General features: G+C 39.5%; 1 protein-coding gene across 20 annotated transcripts in view; it reads left to right on the top strand.

Moving 5' to 3' along the window:
- Nucleotides 1-14,378, top strand: part of LOC117939342 (peripheral plasma membrane protein CASK) — a 45,865-nt gene that overhangs the window by 21,844 nt on the left and 9,643 nt on the right. For 3 of the 20 annotated variants that reach the window (XR_004655566.1, XM_034864579.1, XM_034864586.1), the window contains exons 8-25: nucleotides 352-492; nucleotides 806-889; nucleotides 1,145-1,244; nucleotides 2,188-2,204; nucleotides 4,060-4,185; nucleotides 4,379-4,456; nucleotides 4,816-4,896; nucleotides 6,790-6,978; nucleotides 7,784-7,862; nucleotides 8,211-8,296; nucleotides 8,643-8,711; nucleotides 8,791-8,859; nucleotides 8,984-9,019; nucleotides 9,722-9,760; nucleotides 10,255-10,451; nucleotides 11,384-11,499; nucleotides 13,179-13,259; nucleotides 13,464-13,544. Coding sequence is in view for 19 of the 20 variants with exons in the window: in XM_034864579.1 (XP_034720470.1) it covers nucleotides 352-492; nucleotides 806-889; nucleotides 1,145-1,244; nucleotides 2,188-2,204; nucleotides 4,060-4,185; nucleotides 4,379-4,456; nucleotides 4,816-4,896; nucleotides 6,790-6,978; nucleotides 7,784-7,862; nucleotides 8,211-8,296; nucleotides 8,643-8,711; nucleotides 8,791-8,859; nucleotides 8,984-9,019; nucleotides 9,722-9,760; nucleotides 10,255-10,451; nucleotides 11,384-11,499; nucleotides 13,179-13,259; nucleotides 13,464-13,544 (1,669 nt within the window). In the remaining variant the exon portion in view is untranslated. Of the gene's footprint in view, nucleotides 1-351; nucleotides 493-805; nucleotides 890-1,144; nucleotides 1,245-2,187; nucleotides 2,206-4,059; nucleotides 4,186-4,378; nucleotides 4,457-4,815; nucleotides 4,897-6,789; nucleotides 6,979-7,783; nucleotides 7,863-8,210; nucleotides 8,297-8,642; nucleotides 8,712-8,790; nucleotides 8,860-8,983; nucleotides 9,020-9,721; nucleotides 9,761-10,254; nucleotides 10,452-11,383; nucleotides 11,500-13,178; nucleotides 13,260-13,463; nucleotides 13,545-14,378 lie in introns of all 20 variants that reach the window. The other 17 variants (XM_034864581.1, XM_034864589.1, XM_034864588.1 and 14 more) reach the window with 14 other exon arrangements.

Raw genomic sequence — 14,378 nt, 5'->3', positions numbered from 1 at the left:
GGCAGATGCAGTCACAGCAGGCAGCTTGATGGTTGACGCTGTGGTTTCTTCCATCAAGCTGCTGCTAAACGGCTACTGCTGAATTGACAGATTTTATTTTGATAAATAAAATATAAACTTGAAAAACACTGCAACTTTGTTTTAGAATAACAATGTAGACAGTGATGTTCTTAACAGTGATTTGTAAACATTGATAATAAAATAAAAACATATCTAGATTCACAGAGGATAGACACATATCTTTTCTTTTTCCCTTGCAACCTTCATCATCACCAACCTGGTGACAGTGATCTTTGTTGCCAATGTTCTACATGTGTCTGAATTTGTCCTCCTGTTTGTGTATGTGTTTGGGTGTGTGTGATTGTCCAGATGAACCCCCGCCAGTGGGCCCATATTTCGGAGAGCGCCAAGGACCTGGTGAGACGCATGCTGATGCTGGACCCGGCTGAGAGAATCACTGTCTATGAGGCCCTTAACCACCCCTGGCTCAAGGCAAGATCTCACAAACACACGGTTTATTATCTTGGAACATTTGTGGCCATGTGTAGCATTTGGAAGGCAACAGACATTTAGTGTGATGTCGATATTTGGTGTTTGAGCTTTGACAACTCAAATTTACATTTAACCCACGGGTCTTGCTTATGCTTACTTAAAAACACTTCCTTCTGCTTGGAACCACAGCTCTGCTTTCACATCCGTTCTGTTATTGCTCTAATCGGTGTGTGCCTATGTCCCTCATCACTGTGTATATGGTTTCTAGTGTTCTTATATAGATATATGCGTTTTGTTTGTTTGATGTGTGTAGGAGAGGGACAGGTATGCATACAAGATCCACCTGCCGGAAACCGTGGAACAGCTGAGGAAGTTCAATGCCAGGAGGAAGCTGAAGGTCAGCACTGTGTTGATGTTAAACTCTGACTACACATTTAATACTAATAAATCCACAATGAGTCAAAGTGTCACCTCCAACACTGAGCACATCTGCTTTTTATTACTTTATTGTCAAGTTCTTTTACAAGATTCTCACATGACGGACCTCTTAAGGCCTCGTATTCGAACACACAAAATGAATGTACGTACACCCCACAACATGGACCCTGTTAAGGCTTTATGTAATAGCTGTGGTTTCCGCTCTGTGTCTCAGGGTGCCGTGCTGGCTGCTGTTTCCAGCCACAAGTTTAATTCCTACTATGGTGACCCCCCAGAGGAACTACATGACTTCTCAGATGACCCCACCTCTTCAGGTAAATCGCACAACAAAACCTTGTCCTGGTTTTGGGAGATTTTGTCTTTCAGATGTATTTGTAACAGAGATAGTTAATTACTAGTTTGTGCAGGTAGGATAAGCAACTGAAAGTTAAGTTAAACCACAAACTGAAATTTAAATGGTGTTATGGTAATGTAGGTGTACAAATAATAGTTAGTTCTCCCAACAAATGTATATCCAATGATGTTTCATATAAGGTCAAAGATGAAACTTATATTTGCCCTAAAGACCACGTTCCCTTTCTAGGCCAGTTTCTAGTCTCGTAGTTTCTATTTTCATGGCTTAATGTGGTCTCCAGCTGTCAGCAGATTTGGCCTAACAGCCCAACTTCCCTGTTTCAGCCACAGACTTTCACTTCCTTTCCTAGGAAGACTGCAGGCTGTACCTGCCAGTAGTTATCAGCATACAGAAACCACCTGTGTTGCTGTCCTAAATTGTAGAAGGTTAGCAGTGTGTCACATCATCCCCATATGAATTGGTGCATTGAGCTAAGCTCTTCACATTTTCTGCCAGGTTTATATGTAGCCACTGCAGCCAGATATGCTAATACCACTACATATGTTTTGTTTCTGCTGAGGCTGGCAGTCTGTTGCAGTCATGCTTTCTGGTGACTGGTTTATTTTTGAGCCAGACATGTTGCCAGTTATAGACTTGTGCAGTATAGTAGATGCTTGCCGCAGCTTGGCAGATAATCCATAGACTTGGCTGTTTTTTTTCTGACTTTCTCAATCTTTATTCTACCTCCTTTTTTATTACCTACCTTTCCTCATGCCACCTTCTCACCCTGCCTGCTTTCTGACTCTTTTGTCTGCCTTTTTCTCATCTTTTTCTCTCTCTTTCTCAGATCTATAGTTTCAGTTGACCTATTCTAATTTCAGCCTTTCTTTCTTTGGTGTTTTCTTCTGCTGTGCTGTCTCTAGGACTGCTAGCTGCTGAAAGTACGTATCCCTTTCCCACCCATAGAATCTTAATGTGTGATATTACCATGACATCTTTGCTCTGTGTCTCCCTCGGTCCTCTCTCTCCTGTCCCTTTTTAACAAAACCAAAATAATTTGATGAATTGTTTTTAATCTTGACCTGTAAAGATGATATTCTGTTTACATTAATTTTCATTATTCCAAATGCAGGAAACTCTGTATAGATGAGATTAATGAAATAGTGTTATTGTTACCTTGTGAGACGCACAAAAACAAAGGATAAGAGGATAACATGCTTAAATGTCCTGACTAACAATTGGATTTTCTATAATTAGTTGTTTTCTGCTAAAGCTTTCAAACTGTATGACTTAAAGATGGATAATTGAACAGTAAGACCTCTGCAGCCTGTTGTCAGTGCAGCACATTTAGCAGCTAATCAACATTTGTAGGCTGCAGCCTATTTAGTCACAGTTAGGCTTTCAATATTGGCCTAAATGTTTAGTCTCCCAGAAAGTATAAAAATAAAATATATAGAGGATTATTGTTCAATCTTACAGTCATATTTGGGCATTTGTTGAATAATTACCATAGAGTGGGAGTAGGGGCAGTCATTTTAAGAACACAATTATTTTGTTTAATTAATTTCAGGAACAGAATGCAATTTGTATTTAATAAGCTTCTAGTGATTAACCAATTATTGATCTCTACAAGGCTGAACATCAATTATGGAAATGGTTTAAACATCTTTTTACTAATTGGAGTAATATGATGCATGTAAACATGCCTTTTAACAAGGTTTTTCCAAATGTATTAACTTCATTAACAGCTTAATTGCTGCTTACAGTAAATTATGGTGTCGTCTCTGCAATTTCTCGTACATGGTTCACAGTCATACTTTCTTACGTATTTGTTCTTTTTCTCAAAGCCCATTATTAGCCCAGCAATATTACATATTTATAAATGAGATTAGTTGCTCCATATTCATCTTTAATCTGTTATTCCAGGGTTTCTTTCTAGAGTTTTTTTCAGGTAACCAAACACATACTCTTATAAGGCACTGCTTGTTGTCCTGTTCAAAAATCTGTACTTTTAAGGATGGAATAATCCAGTCTCTAAATCACCCACTGCTAATCAATTCTGTGGTAATTTAAAGCTCAGTTTTGGGGTTCTAATGTATCAGAGAATCGCAGCTCATCTCTAAATAACTTTTAAAGTAAACCATGTCACAGTAGAGGGAGGAATTCTGACCACACTGCACTGTCTACCCACTAAACGTGTCACTTCCTCTTCTGTCTTTAACACCAAGACAAGTTTACTATGTAGGCTACATTTAAATGTATGGTTAATGTTTAGGGTTTTAAAGAAGTGATATATTGGATTCAAATCCTTTCTTTCCATTTTCTTTTTTTATTTGCATTTACATTTAGTTTATATTTATATTCTGCATTTTTCTTGGGCATACTATTCCTAACCCATCATCCACACTGTGACTTTTTGAAGTGACTTTCCTCTGATGTCGTATTGATGCCATATACTGCTGTTTCTCTGGTTTTGCTGCATGTGTGGGCGATGCAGCAGGTACTTGGGGTTAAATAGTTCTGAGTGTTTGTGTGTGTTTTATGTGTTTTCAGTTGTGACACCTATTGCTCGTCTTTTGTTTTGTGTTATTTTTGGTATTTCTCATTGTTTTGCCTGTTTGTGGATGAGTTAATTGTATTGTGTTTGTGGATAAGTATCTCTGTCATGTTCTGAGTTTGCATTTTGTGTAGTAGAATGTTTGCAGCGACTGCTTGGTGTACTTGGGACATCTGTTCTCTGTGCCTTTGATTCAGTCTATAATTGAGTGTATAACTGTGTGTGTACTTGTACGTGCACAGGGGCAGTATCACAGGTTTTGGACAGTCTAGAGGAGATTCATGCGTTGACAGACTGCAGTGAGAAAGACATGGACTTCCTCCACAGTGTCTTCCAGGATCAGCACCTCCACACCCTGTTAGATGTGAGTAAACCTAAATATCTTCCTCTGTAATACCAGGAGTTTCCAGTAGGTGTCATTACAAGTCAAGAGTTAGCTACATACAGTATTCGTCCAATATGTATGTTCTATTTACTATTCTGTACACTTAGCATCTTGTGATTGAATTATGAAAATATGTCAAGTTGTTCTCACATGTTAGTTATTGTCATTTCAGCTTTATGACAAAATCAACACCAGGTCATCCCCTCAGATCAGAAACCCTCCAAGTGACGGAGTGCAGAGAGCCAAAGAGGTGAGGAATTTGCTGCTCATGTTGCCTAAATAAAGGGACAATTTAAAATGAAACTCGGATTTAAAAACTGGGATCTCCTTTATTGGCCTTTTAAACAACTAATCTGATTTGTAATGCTCTAACAATGTTAATTTGTAATAGAGCCTTTTCTAGTATTTAAAAATTACTGGTCAAGTTCTAAACAGAGAGTGATGCTTTCTCAAAAGGCTTTCTAGGTAATGCAAGTAAGAATTAATTAAAATACAATGAAGAGAATCAGATACTGTACTGTAATGTACATTTATTCTTATCAATCATATTGATTATTGACATTCTTAATGTTCACACCTCTTTCTCTTTGTCTTCATTTTCTTCACCAGGTATTGGAAACCCTCTCATGTTACCCAGAGAACATGGAGGCCAAGGAGCTCAGGAGGATCCTCACACAGCCGCACTTCATGGTGGGGATGTTACAGAAACACACACAATAGGACATGCATATTATTATTGCTTTGATGGGTTCCGATTTTTTTTTGGCCTGTGTATGTAGAGCAAGCTTATTGGTGTTTGAGAGTACAACCTACTGTGTCAGAAGAACGATTCTTTTGTCAATCCAGATAACTCCCTTGACCACAAAGCTGCTTAGTACCTGAGCTTGGCGAGGGATAGACGCATGGAAAGAAAAAACCAGCAGAGACAGAAGCAGTGGAGGGCAGGAAGAGCTGAAGGGCGTCATTGTAGCTATACAGTCACTTCTGCGGTGGCTGTCAATTTCACAATTTTTGTCAGATAAGTCTTGTGGCTGAAACAGACCTGAGACAAGAAGAACAATTTGGGAGGATGTTATTGAAGGACATGGAGAGTGAAAACTGAGGCCAAAGAAGTCAGTGGTGGATTTCATCTAAAGGTAGAACATTGTTACCTCCAGCTCGGTTTGGATTACAACCTAGGATTACAGAAAAACTACTGGCCAAATTTCATGAAACCTGGTGGAAGTGTGTAGCAAAGGTCTTTTTGGAGCCGAGCTGACTCACTAGGCAGATATTTAAATAATTTGTCTTTTGTTAACATTAATGAGGTAGGGCATGTTGGCTGCATACAGGTGGTGTCTGAAGAATCTAAAAGATGTGTTCCCAATCATATGTCATAGCTCACCTGATTTATGTCCTTGCTCTACATTGCCACGCAAACACTGGGAATGGTTTTTGACATGTTGTTTAATGCCAAGTAATAAAATACAGCACAACCATGTTGTTTCCAAGTACGACATAAAGCTCATAAACACACCAAAGTCAAAAGACTGACTTCCCGATTCAGAGAAATGGGCCCAACCAAGGAGAATCTCAATGTACCATTGGCCTTTGCAGAGGTCTGCACTGCAGTGCCATTCTAGAGTAGTTGGTGTCTGTAATGTATTTTTGGGGTCTGAAGACTGCTGGAAATGCAGTTGTCCTTTTGCAAGAAATAGTTGTACGAATTGTAGATGTATTCTTTTGATTTCTTGTCTCTTACAAAACTGATCAGCAGCTACATGTAGGATAATACTCTCATGTATGTATCCTAGTTAGAACCACAAGAGGCTGAGGTGTTTCCCTCTGCTGATTCAGTCTGACACTTAGTGAGCTTTCACAGGTTTGGTTCAATCCAATTAGCCCATCTTGCTCTCTGACCTGACCGGCTAGATTTAACCAGTGCTGACATACACACAACATAGTTGAATGGGTGTAAAGTTAGCACATGGGAAGAAGCATGCCTCACATCCCAATTATTTCACTTTTAACTTTTTACTAACTTCATTTATAAGGAAACGATTCAAGGAAATGCTTGTTCCTGTTAATTATCAACTTAGTATGCAGTGATTGGTATTCAATGTCAAATTCATTGTTGATGCCTATTTTATACAGTGTTCTTGTCAGCCAGACTAATGTCCACCATAAGTCAGCTCTCCATGTCTGTCATGCATCATCAGTGAACATGTTGTTGCACTGATAAGCAGATGTGATCATTTGGCAAATGCAGCCACTAGATGAAAAACACACTGTTAGTAACATGATTAATGCCCAAAGAGGATTAGTGTAATCCACACTCTTTTCCCGACATTGGAGCTATCCACTCACATACACACACAGATAGTGTTCACAACCTTCCTCTTGACTTGGATTTGGTAGTATTAGTTATTCAAACAGGAGTATTTTCTTCTCTAGTTTTTAAGGCCAACTTGGGATTCCAGTCACAAGTCTTTTCTCACTGTCAATAGGCTTCATTCCCACTGGGATCACCTATAGAAAAAACAGAGATACTGTGCAGCTGCATCAATGAGTCTTGACATTCATGACTGTCTTGGTAAACTCCAGGCCCTGCTGCAGACCCATGATGTCGTGGCCCACGAGGTCTACAGCGACGATGCGCTGAGGGTGACCCCCCCACCAACTTCTCCTTACCTGAACGGAGACTCACCAGACAGCACCAACGGAGACATGGACCTGGAGAATGTCACCAGGGTTCGCCTGGTCCAGTTTCAGAAGAACACCGATGAGCCCATGGTACCTAAAACAAGAGACGCACTGCAGATTGCACTACATTACATATATGGATAAATTGACAGGCTCACGGTCTTTTCGCTTCCAATGTCCATTAAGCATATGTACAACTGATCCAAATAATGCTACGAAATCTAGTTGTAAACCCATTTTTGTTGAACTTTGAGTAATCAGTTGGTCCCTGACCTTGGTCAAGTTAACACTTCCCTTGAAACTACACTAGGGGGGACAAGCAAAAAAACGCAGCAGGCCTGTGGCAAAAAGTTGAGACCGAGAAACGCAACCCCACGTCAAGTTGCAATGGCCAGTTATTCAACCAAAGATCTTACTTATCAGTGTGTTATGAGGCAGTGTGAGAGTCCCATACGTTAAAAAGAAACACCACTGCCCGTTCTCTATACAACCATGAAGCTGCCGCAAGAAGGTTTTCTTTTTTTAAACACGAAACACAAGCACTGAACTGTCTCGAAAATCTATTTTTTCCTCTTTCTCTGTAAAATAAAACTGCATTCAAGTGTGGTCAGAAACATCGACATCTTTAAACAATCTGATGAAAAACAGTAGTTGTGAAATATAGAGTCAAGTCACACAAATGGGCCATACACAACCCTGCGACAAATCGCCTTTTTCGGTGTGAACGTAGCTTGCTGATGCATTTGGGTGCAGTTGAATTTAAGGCTCAGCATGGTAAAGTGTGCTGTTTTGGGTCCATTATTTACATGCTGTATGTAGCAGAACGTATTGTCATTATCTGTGGTTACGATTTGTCGTTGGTTATCCCTCTGACCCTTTTGTTTGTCTCTTCTAGGGAATTACTCTCAAAATGAACGAACTCAACCACTGTATTGTAGCCCGAATCATGCACGGTGGAATGATTCATCGACAAGGTATGTACCCATATAAATATACGTCCAACCTTATACCACACGTGCATATTTGGGAGGCACATTAAGCCATTTGTTTGGTGAATCTGATGAGATTTTCTCTCAAAATAAGACCAATCGCAGGGATCGTAAAGCAGGTGGGAATATAACGGTAACTCTTATTAGATTAACTTCTTGTAGTTTGAAATAACAAAGAATTGTAACTCTTTCTTACATTAGTTGGGGTCCCCTGGAGCCATCTCAATAACCCCTGGGTTTTTTTCCTGGCCTCGGCTTTGTGAAGCGATGGTGTTTCAACACCCAAGAGCCTCATTTGTAGCCTTTTATTAATTCATTATTTCTCTGCTTCAGGGACTCTGCATGTAGGAGATGAGATCCGAGAGATTAATGGCATCAGCGTTGCCAATCAGACGGTAGAACAGCTCCAAAAGATGTTGGTAAGGCACGCGGATCAGATCTTACTTTCCACATTTAGACTGTGCAGGCATCTTTTGTCAGTATTCTTGGCATCTGTTATAGGATTTAACATATTTGAAGTGATGGTGCTATCTGGACTAATGAAGTAAAAGTGTTACTTAACATATATATCGGTGAGACATCTTGCTTTTTGTAAAATGTCAATATATGGTAGCAAACATAGATTTGGAGTGTATATATAAGTCAACAGGTGTGGTACTGTGCTGACAGGTCTTTAAAACCATTAGTTTCTTTATGATCCTGTATTATTGTTTGTTTTTATGGTTTCCCTTAAAAATTCATACTGTATGTAACATGTCTACACAGAGGGAGATGCGGGGAAGCATCACCTTTAAGATTGTGCCTAGTTACCGGTCCCAGTCCTTGTCTTGTGAGGTACGGAATCACACACTTGCATACATTTTTGCATATTCAGTGTGGGAAAGAAATATTTATCTAGTGTTTTCTGTTGCAGAAAGAGTCACCAGATGTGTCCCGACAGTCACCTGCAAATGGTCATGCCAGTGTCACCAGCTCTATCTTGGTATGTTTTGGCTTCTTATTTTCACCCTCACACACTTTTACAGAAAAACAGCAGGCTAGTAAAAAATAAATAAAAACATAATCAAATCTAGTACTTACACAAAAATGTCTGTCATCCCAACTAGGACCTGCCAGCGACGATCCAGCCCAAAGGCCGTCAGGTGACATTTCCTTACTCTTTAAACCACAACTGCTCTCCTTTCATTTAATTGTGTGCGTCTTCATTATCTTTAAAATACGCTACTGAAATGACAAACTAACACTCATCCCAAGAAGTCCTAATCTGCATGTATGCACTTATAAGCACTTATGCGTTCTTCCATTCCCATTACATCTATTTTGTTTACATCTGGTTTTGCTCTCCAATGTCAGGCCTTAAATCTACTCTGCTTAAGGCTCCAATTGGGAAGGATTCCTACACAGTTGAGCAGATAATTTCCTGGTTAGGGTAATATTATAGTTAATAATATCGTAGTGTAGTTTGCCTTTTTGACAATGTCCTTGCTACGTTTTATTGAGAAGAAATGAAACGTATAATGTAATAAATAATATAATTTGAGATGCAACATGTTAGGAACCCTGTTAAGAACCCTGATGTCTTGGTCACTTGCTCTTAAATGCATTTCTCATTCGTTTTTCTGCCATTTTTGTCTGTTTCGTGGTGTTTTCATCATACTCTGAGATCACACACACACACACACACACACATAAATAAAAGGCGGTACAAACATTGTAGTATATAACATTCTGCATTCAATTGTGGGTCCCTCATCACACCTTTTTTGTTAATGAACACCCCCCCTTCCCCCCAGAGGTTTCTACTGCATGATATATGTGTGTGTGTGATGCTCTCCACCCCATAGATATCCAGACCTGCTATCAAGGACAAATTGTCCATCAAGGTAAGATGTCTCAAAGTGGACCCTTTTGTAGAAGTAGATCCCAATTCTTCCCACTCCCATCGCAAAGTTTGGTTTCTCATCATTGTGGTGTCTAGATCCCATGCTGGCATCAATGCTATCAATGCTTAGTGTTTATATTTGGTTCATTAGTGGACATAAAAGGCAACAAAAAATGTGGAACTATGTGCATAAGCAGTTGCTAAAAAGAATGCATATGCAGTTTGATCATTTTCGTCTTGCTTTTAATTTATTTAAATGTCTGTGCCCTTTCCAGCTTTGGCTCACACACTTTCCCTCTGCTGTCTTTTTATCTTTTAATGTCAAGTATCGGCGCATAATTTCTAACTTCTTAACAATTTTGCAGCCGGTCTCCTTTTATGTGGGCAGCTTGGCCAGTCGTATTCTTTTCCATTCTTTCCTACGATCGCAAGGCAATTCTCGGCCACTGCGACAGCACCTAACAATTCTTTTGTACCACTGTCCTGCCCTTACAGATTTATGTTCGTGCTCAGTTTGAGTATGACCCGGCAAAAGACGACCTCATCCCGTGTAAGGAGGCAGGCGTTCGCTTCCGGGTGGGTGACATCATTCAGATCATCTCCAAGGATGACCATAACTGGTGGCAAGGAAAGCTTGAGAACACCAAGAACGGCACAGCAGGCCTTATTCCCTCACCAGAGCTACAGGAGTGGTGAGTGGAACACCTGACGACAAAAAAAAAAAACTTATTTTCGATATTTCTGGGTGTTAGGTCATTCAATTTAATTTTATTTATATAGCTCTAAATCACAACAGCAGTTATCTCATTGTGCTTTCCATAAAGAGCAGGTCTAGAGCGTACTCTGTGAGTAAGTGGTCAGTGTTAGGTACACCTTACTAAAGCCAATGCAGTCTAATAAAACAGCCTTGCAATAGGTCCTATCCTCATAAAGGTTGGAATGTTTTGTATTTTATTTTTTGAATTGTGTATTATAGAGAGGTAAATGAGGTCCACAAAAGTATAAAAAAACAACTCCGTTCATCACAATTTTGTTCATGAGCACTAAAAGCTACAGCCTCTAAAATAACCATATAGTTGAATCCCCACCTCTCTACAGTTTTAACAAAAAACATAGCAGAACATTATAACTTTCAGAAAATTAGGATATTATTGCAGGTGCCAGGTGTACCTAATAACCAGGCAACTTAGGATAGTTTGGAGGTCTTTAAATTACGATTAATTGGCAACTTCCAAACCTGAAAAGTGAAGCCAATGAAGAGTCTTAAATCTACATTCTATCTATTGTAATTCCCAGCAGGAAGTTATGGCTGCGGTTACGACTGGTTACTTCCCTTAACAACACGTCATAACCTTGTCCAAGAAAGTGTTGTACAGCCAGCAACTCCTGCCAGGATTTGAATCTGTTACTTTTTTCTGGATGTGACAGTGTTACCAATATACAGCAGGAGGTTAGGATAAGCTTCTACAATGCTCAGCCAAAGCCATAATGCTGGTCCTTGTATCTGTATGTTAATTTATCTATTTTCTTTACTTCTTGTCTGCGTATGTATAATGTAAAGCCACACACACAAATTGAATCACAGACAAGGCCATTTAATTAACAGTACATGTGTTCTTTTCAGGCGCGTGGCATGTATAGCGATGGAGAAGACCAAACAAGAACAGCAGGCCAGTTGTACCTGGTTTGGCAAGAAGAAGAAACAGTACAAAGACAAGTACCTGGCCAAGCACAATGCAGGTAAGCCAACAAACACCGTAGCATACAAATGCTACGCTAACCCACTACAGCATGTCATTTGTTGGATCTGGTTGTGCAGTAAAAGTGTAAGAAATCAGAGTCAAGTTACACTTGAGAGTTGCAGTACTACCCAAAGGTAGTGCTTTGAAATGTTTGCCAGGGCCTTACTATATAGTAATATGTGTCATGCAACCCATAATTCAATCTGGAGCAAAAACTCATTTACTAGTGATTCTGTAAGAATTATAATGCAATTAAAAAAAATCTGATGTTTTGTTTAAGGGCCCGTGTTTAAAGGGCATGTGGGGTAAATAATCACATTGTTGCGCCTTTGTTCAGTATGTGTAACTGCTGCACGCCTGTTGCGTTTTCCCTCTGACAGACCTCTCCCACTGCTGTTTCAATTTTGCCTTGTTTTTAAGTAACTGTGTTGCAATTAACAGCTTTTGATGTTTTCAAGTTTTTTTATGGTGTGTTTTGTACAATTTGTCTTGTTTTTGGTGTCTTTTTATTAACCCTTCCGTTCCCAACCTTTGTCCATATTTCATGCTGTCTCTTACCCAATGACATGGCTGCATGTAAGTAACTCCAGACAGCTGGCGTCCAGCTTCTGTGTATTTCTTCCTCTTCTGTCTGCTTTTATACCCTGTCCTCCCCCTAATGTCTCCTTGACTTTGAATGAAGGCTTTGTTTGTTTATTAGCAATTTAATTCCAATTGACGAGATACTTGTCAGGTCAGAAATGCTCAGCTTGGTTATGCATTTTTATTTGACCACGGTTAATGCAAATAAACAAGTTTTAATGATTTAATCTTCATCCGGTCTGTTTGGTGCACATTGTGGCACAATTTGAATTGCCCAACTGATTCCATGCTTGATATAAGCCACGGGGACAAAACATTCAAATGAATCATTAGCATTGCCCCCTAAGATTCGCTATTAGGTTCGCATTTATTTTTTGTAGATGTTTTTATTCACATTGCTATAAAGTATGTAGACTCAGTTGCCAGTTTATTTACATTCAGTTTAAACCCATGCAGTCTGATACAGCCCTGCAGTGAATTCTACTCTCATGTCATCAATCGATTAATCAATTAATCAATCAACGTGTGTGTATGTGTTTTAAACAACCAAAGTAGACCTTGTGCTAAAAAGAAAAGAACAAATAAATCACACAAGTCATAAAATACATCATGAGAAAAGAATAATAACGGCCATACAATTAAAACAACAAAATCAAGAAATGTCAACGTCCGGTGTCAAAGGCCAGGCAGTAGGTATTTCTTAAACCGTTGAATATTAGTTTCAACTGTTTTTAGAGATGTTTATTGAACATAATGTGCATTTTACTTTGGCTGGTGGTGCTGTTGCACTGTGTTCTGTTATACTGAGCGGTTTCTAATATTCTGTTCACACTTTTCAATTTGCGGAAAACACCTACCCAAACTACAGATTCCATTATAACCAATAATTTGAATCAACCATTAGGACCTTCATGAAGTAGGATGCATTTCACAACTGTTGTATTAGACTGTGTTATCTTAAATACTACTGACTGAGTGTAAATTAACCACCTGGTCCTCAATTCCCCTAGAGCCACAGTCTTATTATATTTTTGTATAACACGGTCAACCATGTTAGTCCTTTACAGTTGATGCTGTTTCTTCTCTGTTTGGCAGTGTTTGACCAACTAGATCTGGTGACCTATGAGGAAGTGGTCAAAGTGCCATCATTCAAAAGGAAAACGCTGGTCTTGCTTGGTAAGTAAACATTTAATTTGTGTAGGTGCAAGAGATGACAGATATCCTTTTCTATCTTGAGATAGAAAGATCGAGGGAAATATCTTTATAGTATGTCATAAAATAGTCAAAGTATGCCATGAAAATGTCATATAAAAAAATCATAATATAGCATGCCAGCCTTTTACTTTAATTCAATTGTCTCTGCTGTCTCCTTTTATTCAGGTGCACATGGAGTTGGTAGAAGGCACATCAAGAACACACTGATTACCAAACACCCTGACCGCTTTGCCTACCCTATCCCTCGTAAGGAGAGACACACTCTTAACATAGCAACTACACAAGTTAACAAACAGCTCGAGGCGGTTCCATATGTCGCATTGTAAACATCACATCACACGCATGCACGAACTGACGAATATTAAGCGGGGGGTGAGGGGGTCTGCCTCCAGGAAATGTTGAGCATCAAAGATGTAATTTTCTGCATTCTGATGCATTTTTAGGCACCGATTTATGGTGAAAATGACCATATTTATTTCAAGGAAAAGACAATATTCTGTTCAGGTAACAATTCAAAATCTAAAAATATAATGCAGTAAAGGTGTGTTCACATCTGGAACCAGGGGCCCAGATTTGACTACACCTGACCCCAAAGTCCAGTTTGTGTGATTAAAATGAACAAGGTTTTTTTCGGAACACATTTTACTCCTAAGTTTAAAAATGTAGGTGGAACTGTGCGGCCCCGCCCGCTACAGAGAGCAGACAGGATTGAAACAGCAGCACATTTCAGCAACGAGTGAAAATAACGTTCCAACGTACATTCATGTGAAAATGTACACAGGTTGGCATGACGGTCTGAAATGTTTTGGAACCTTTTTCGCTGTACGTTTTGTTGGTAAAGGGAAACACACTGTCTGAGGTCACATACCAGCACAAGGCTACATTGCGTGTGAGTCGAACCGCGCGGCACACATGTGCTCTGAACCGACATAAGCGGACCGACCGGTTCTGATGTTTTTTCATGAACCGTGCCACCCCTAATTAATTGTCAGCGATGTTGGATATACAGTGGGTACGGAAAGTATTCAGACCCCTTTAAATTTTTCACTCTTTGTTATATTGCAGCCATTTTCCAAAAAT

The sequence above is a fragment of the Etheostoma cragini genome, chromosome 24 (genome assembly GCF_013103735.1).
Source record: "Etheostoma cragini isolate CJK2018 chromosome 24, CSU_Ecrag_1.0, whole genome shotgun sequence".
Lineage (NCBI taxonomy): Eukaryota > Metazoa > Chordata > Actinopteri > Perciformes > Percidae > Etheostoma > Etheostoma cragini.
This window is presented reverse-complemented; position numbering and strand designations above follow the sequence as displayed.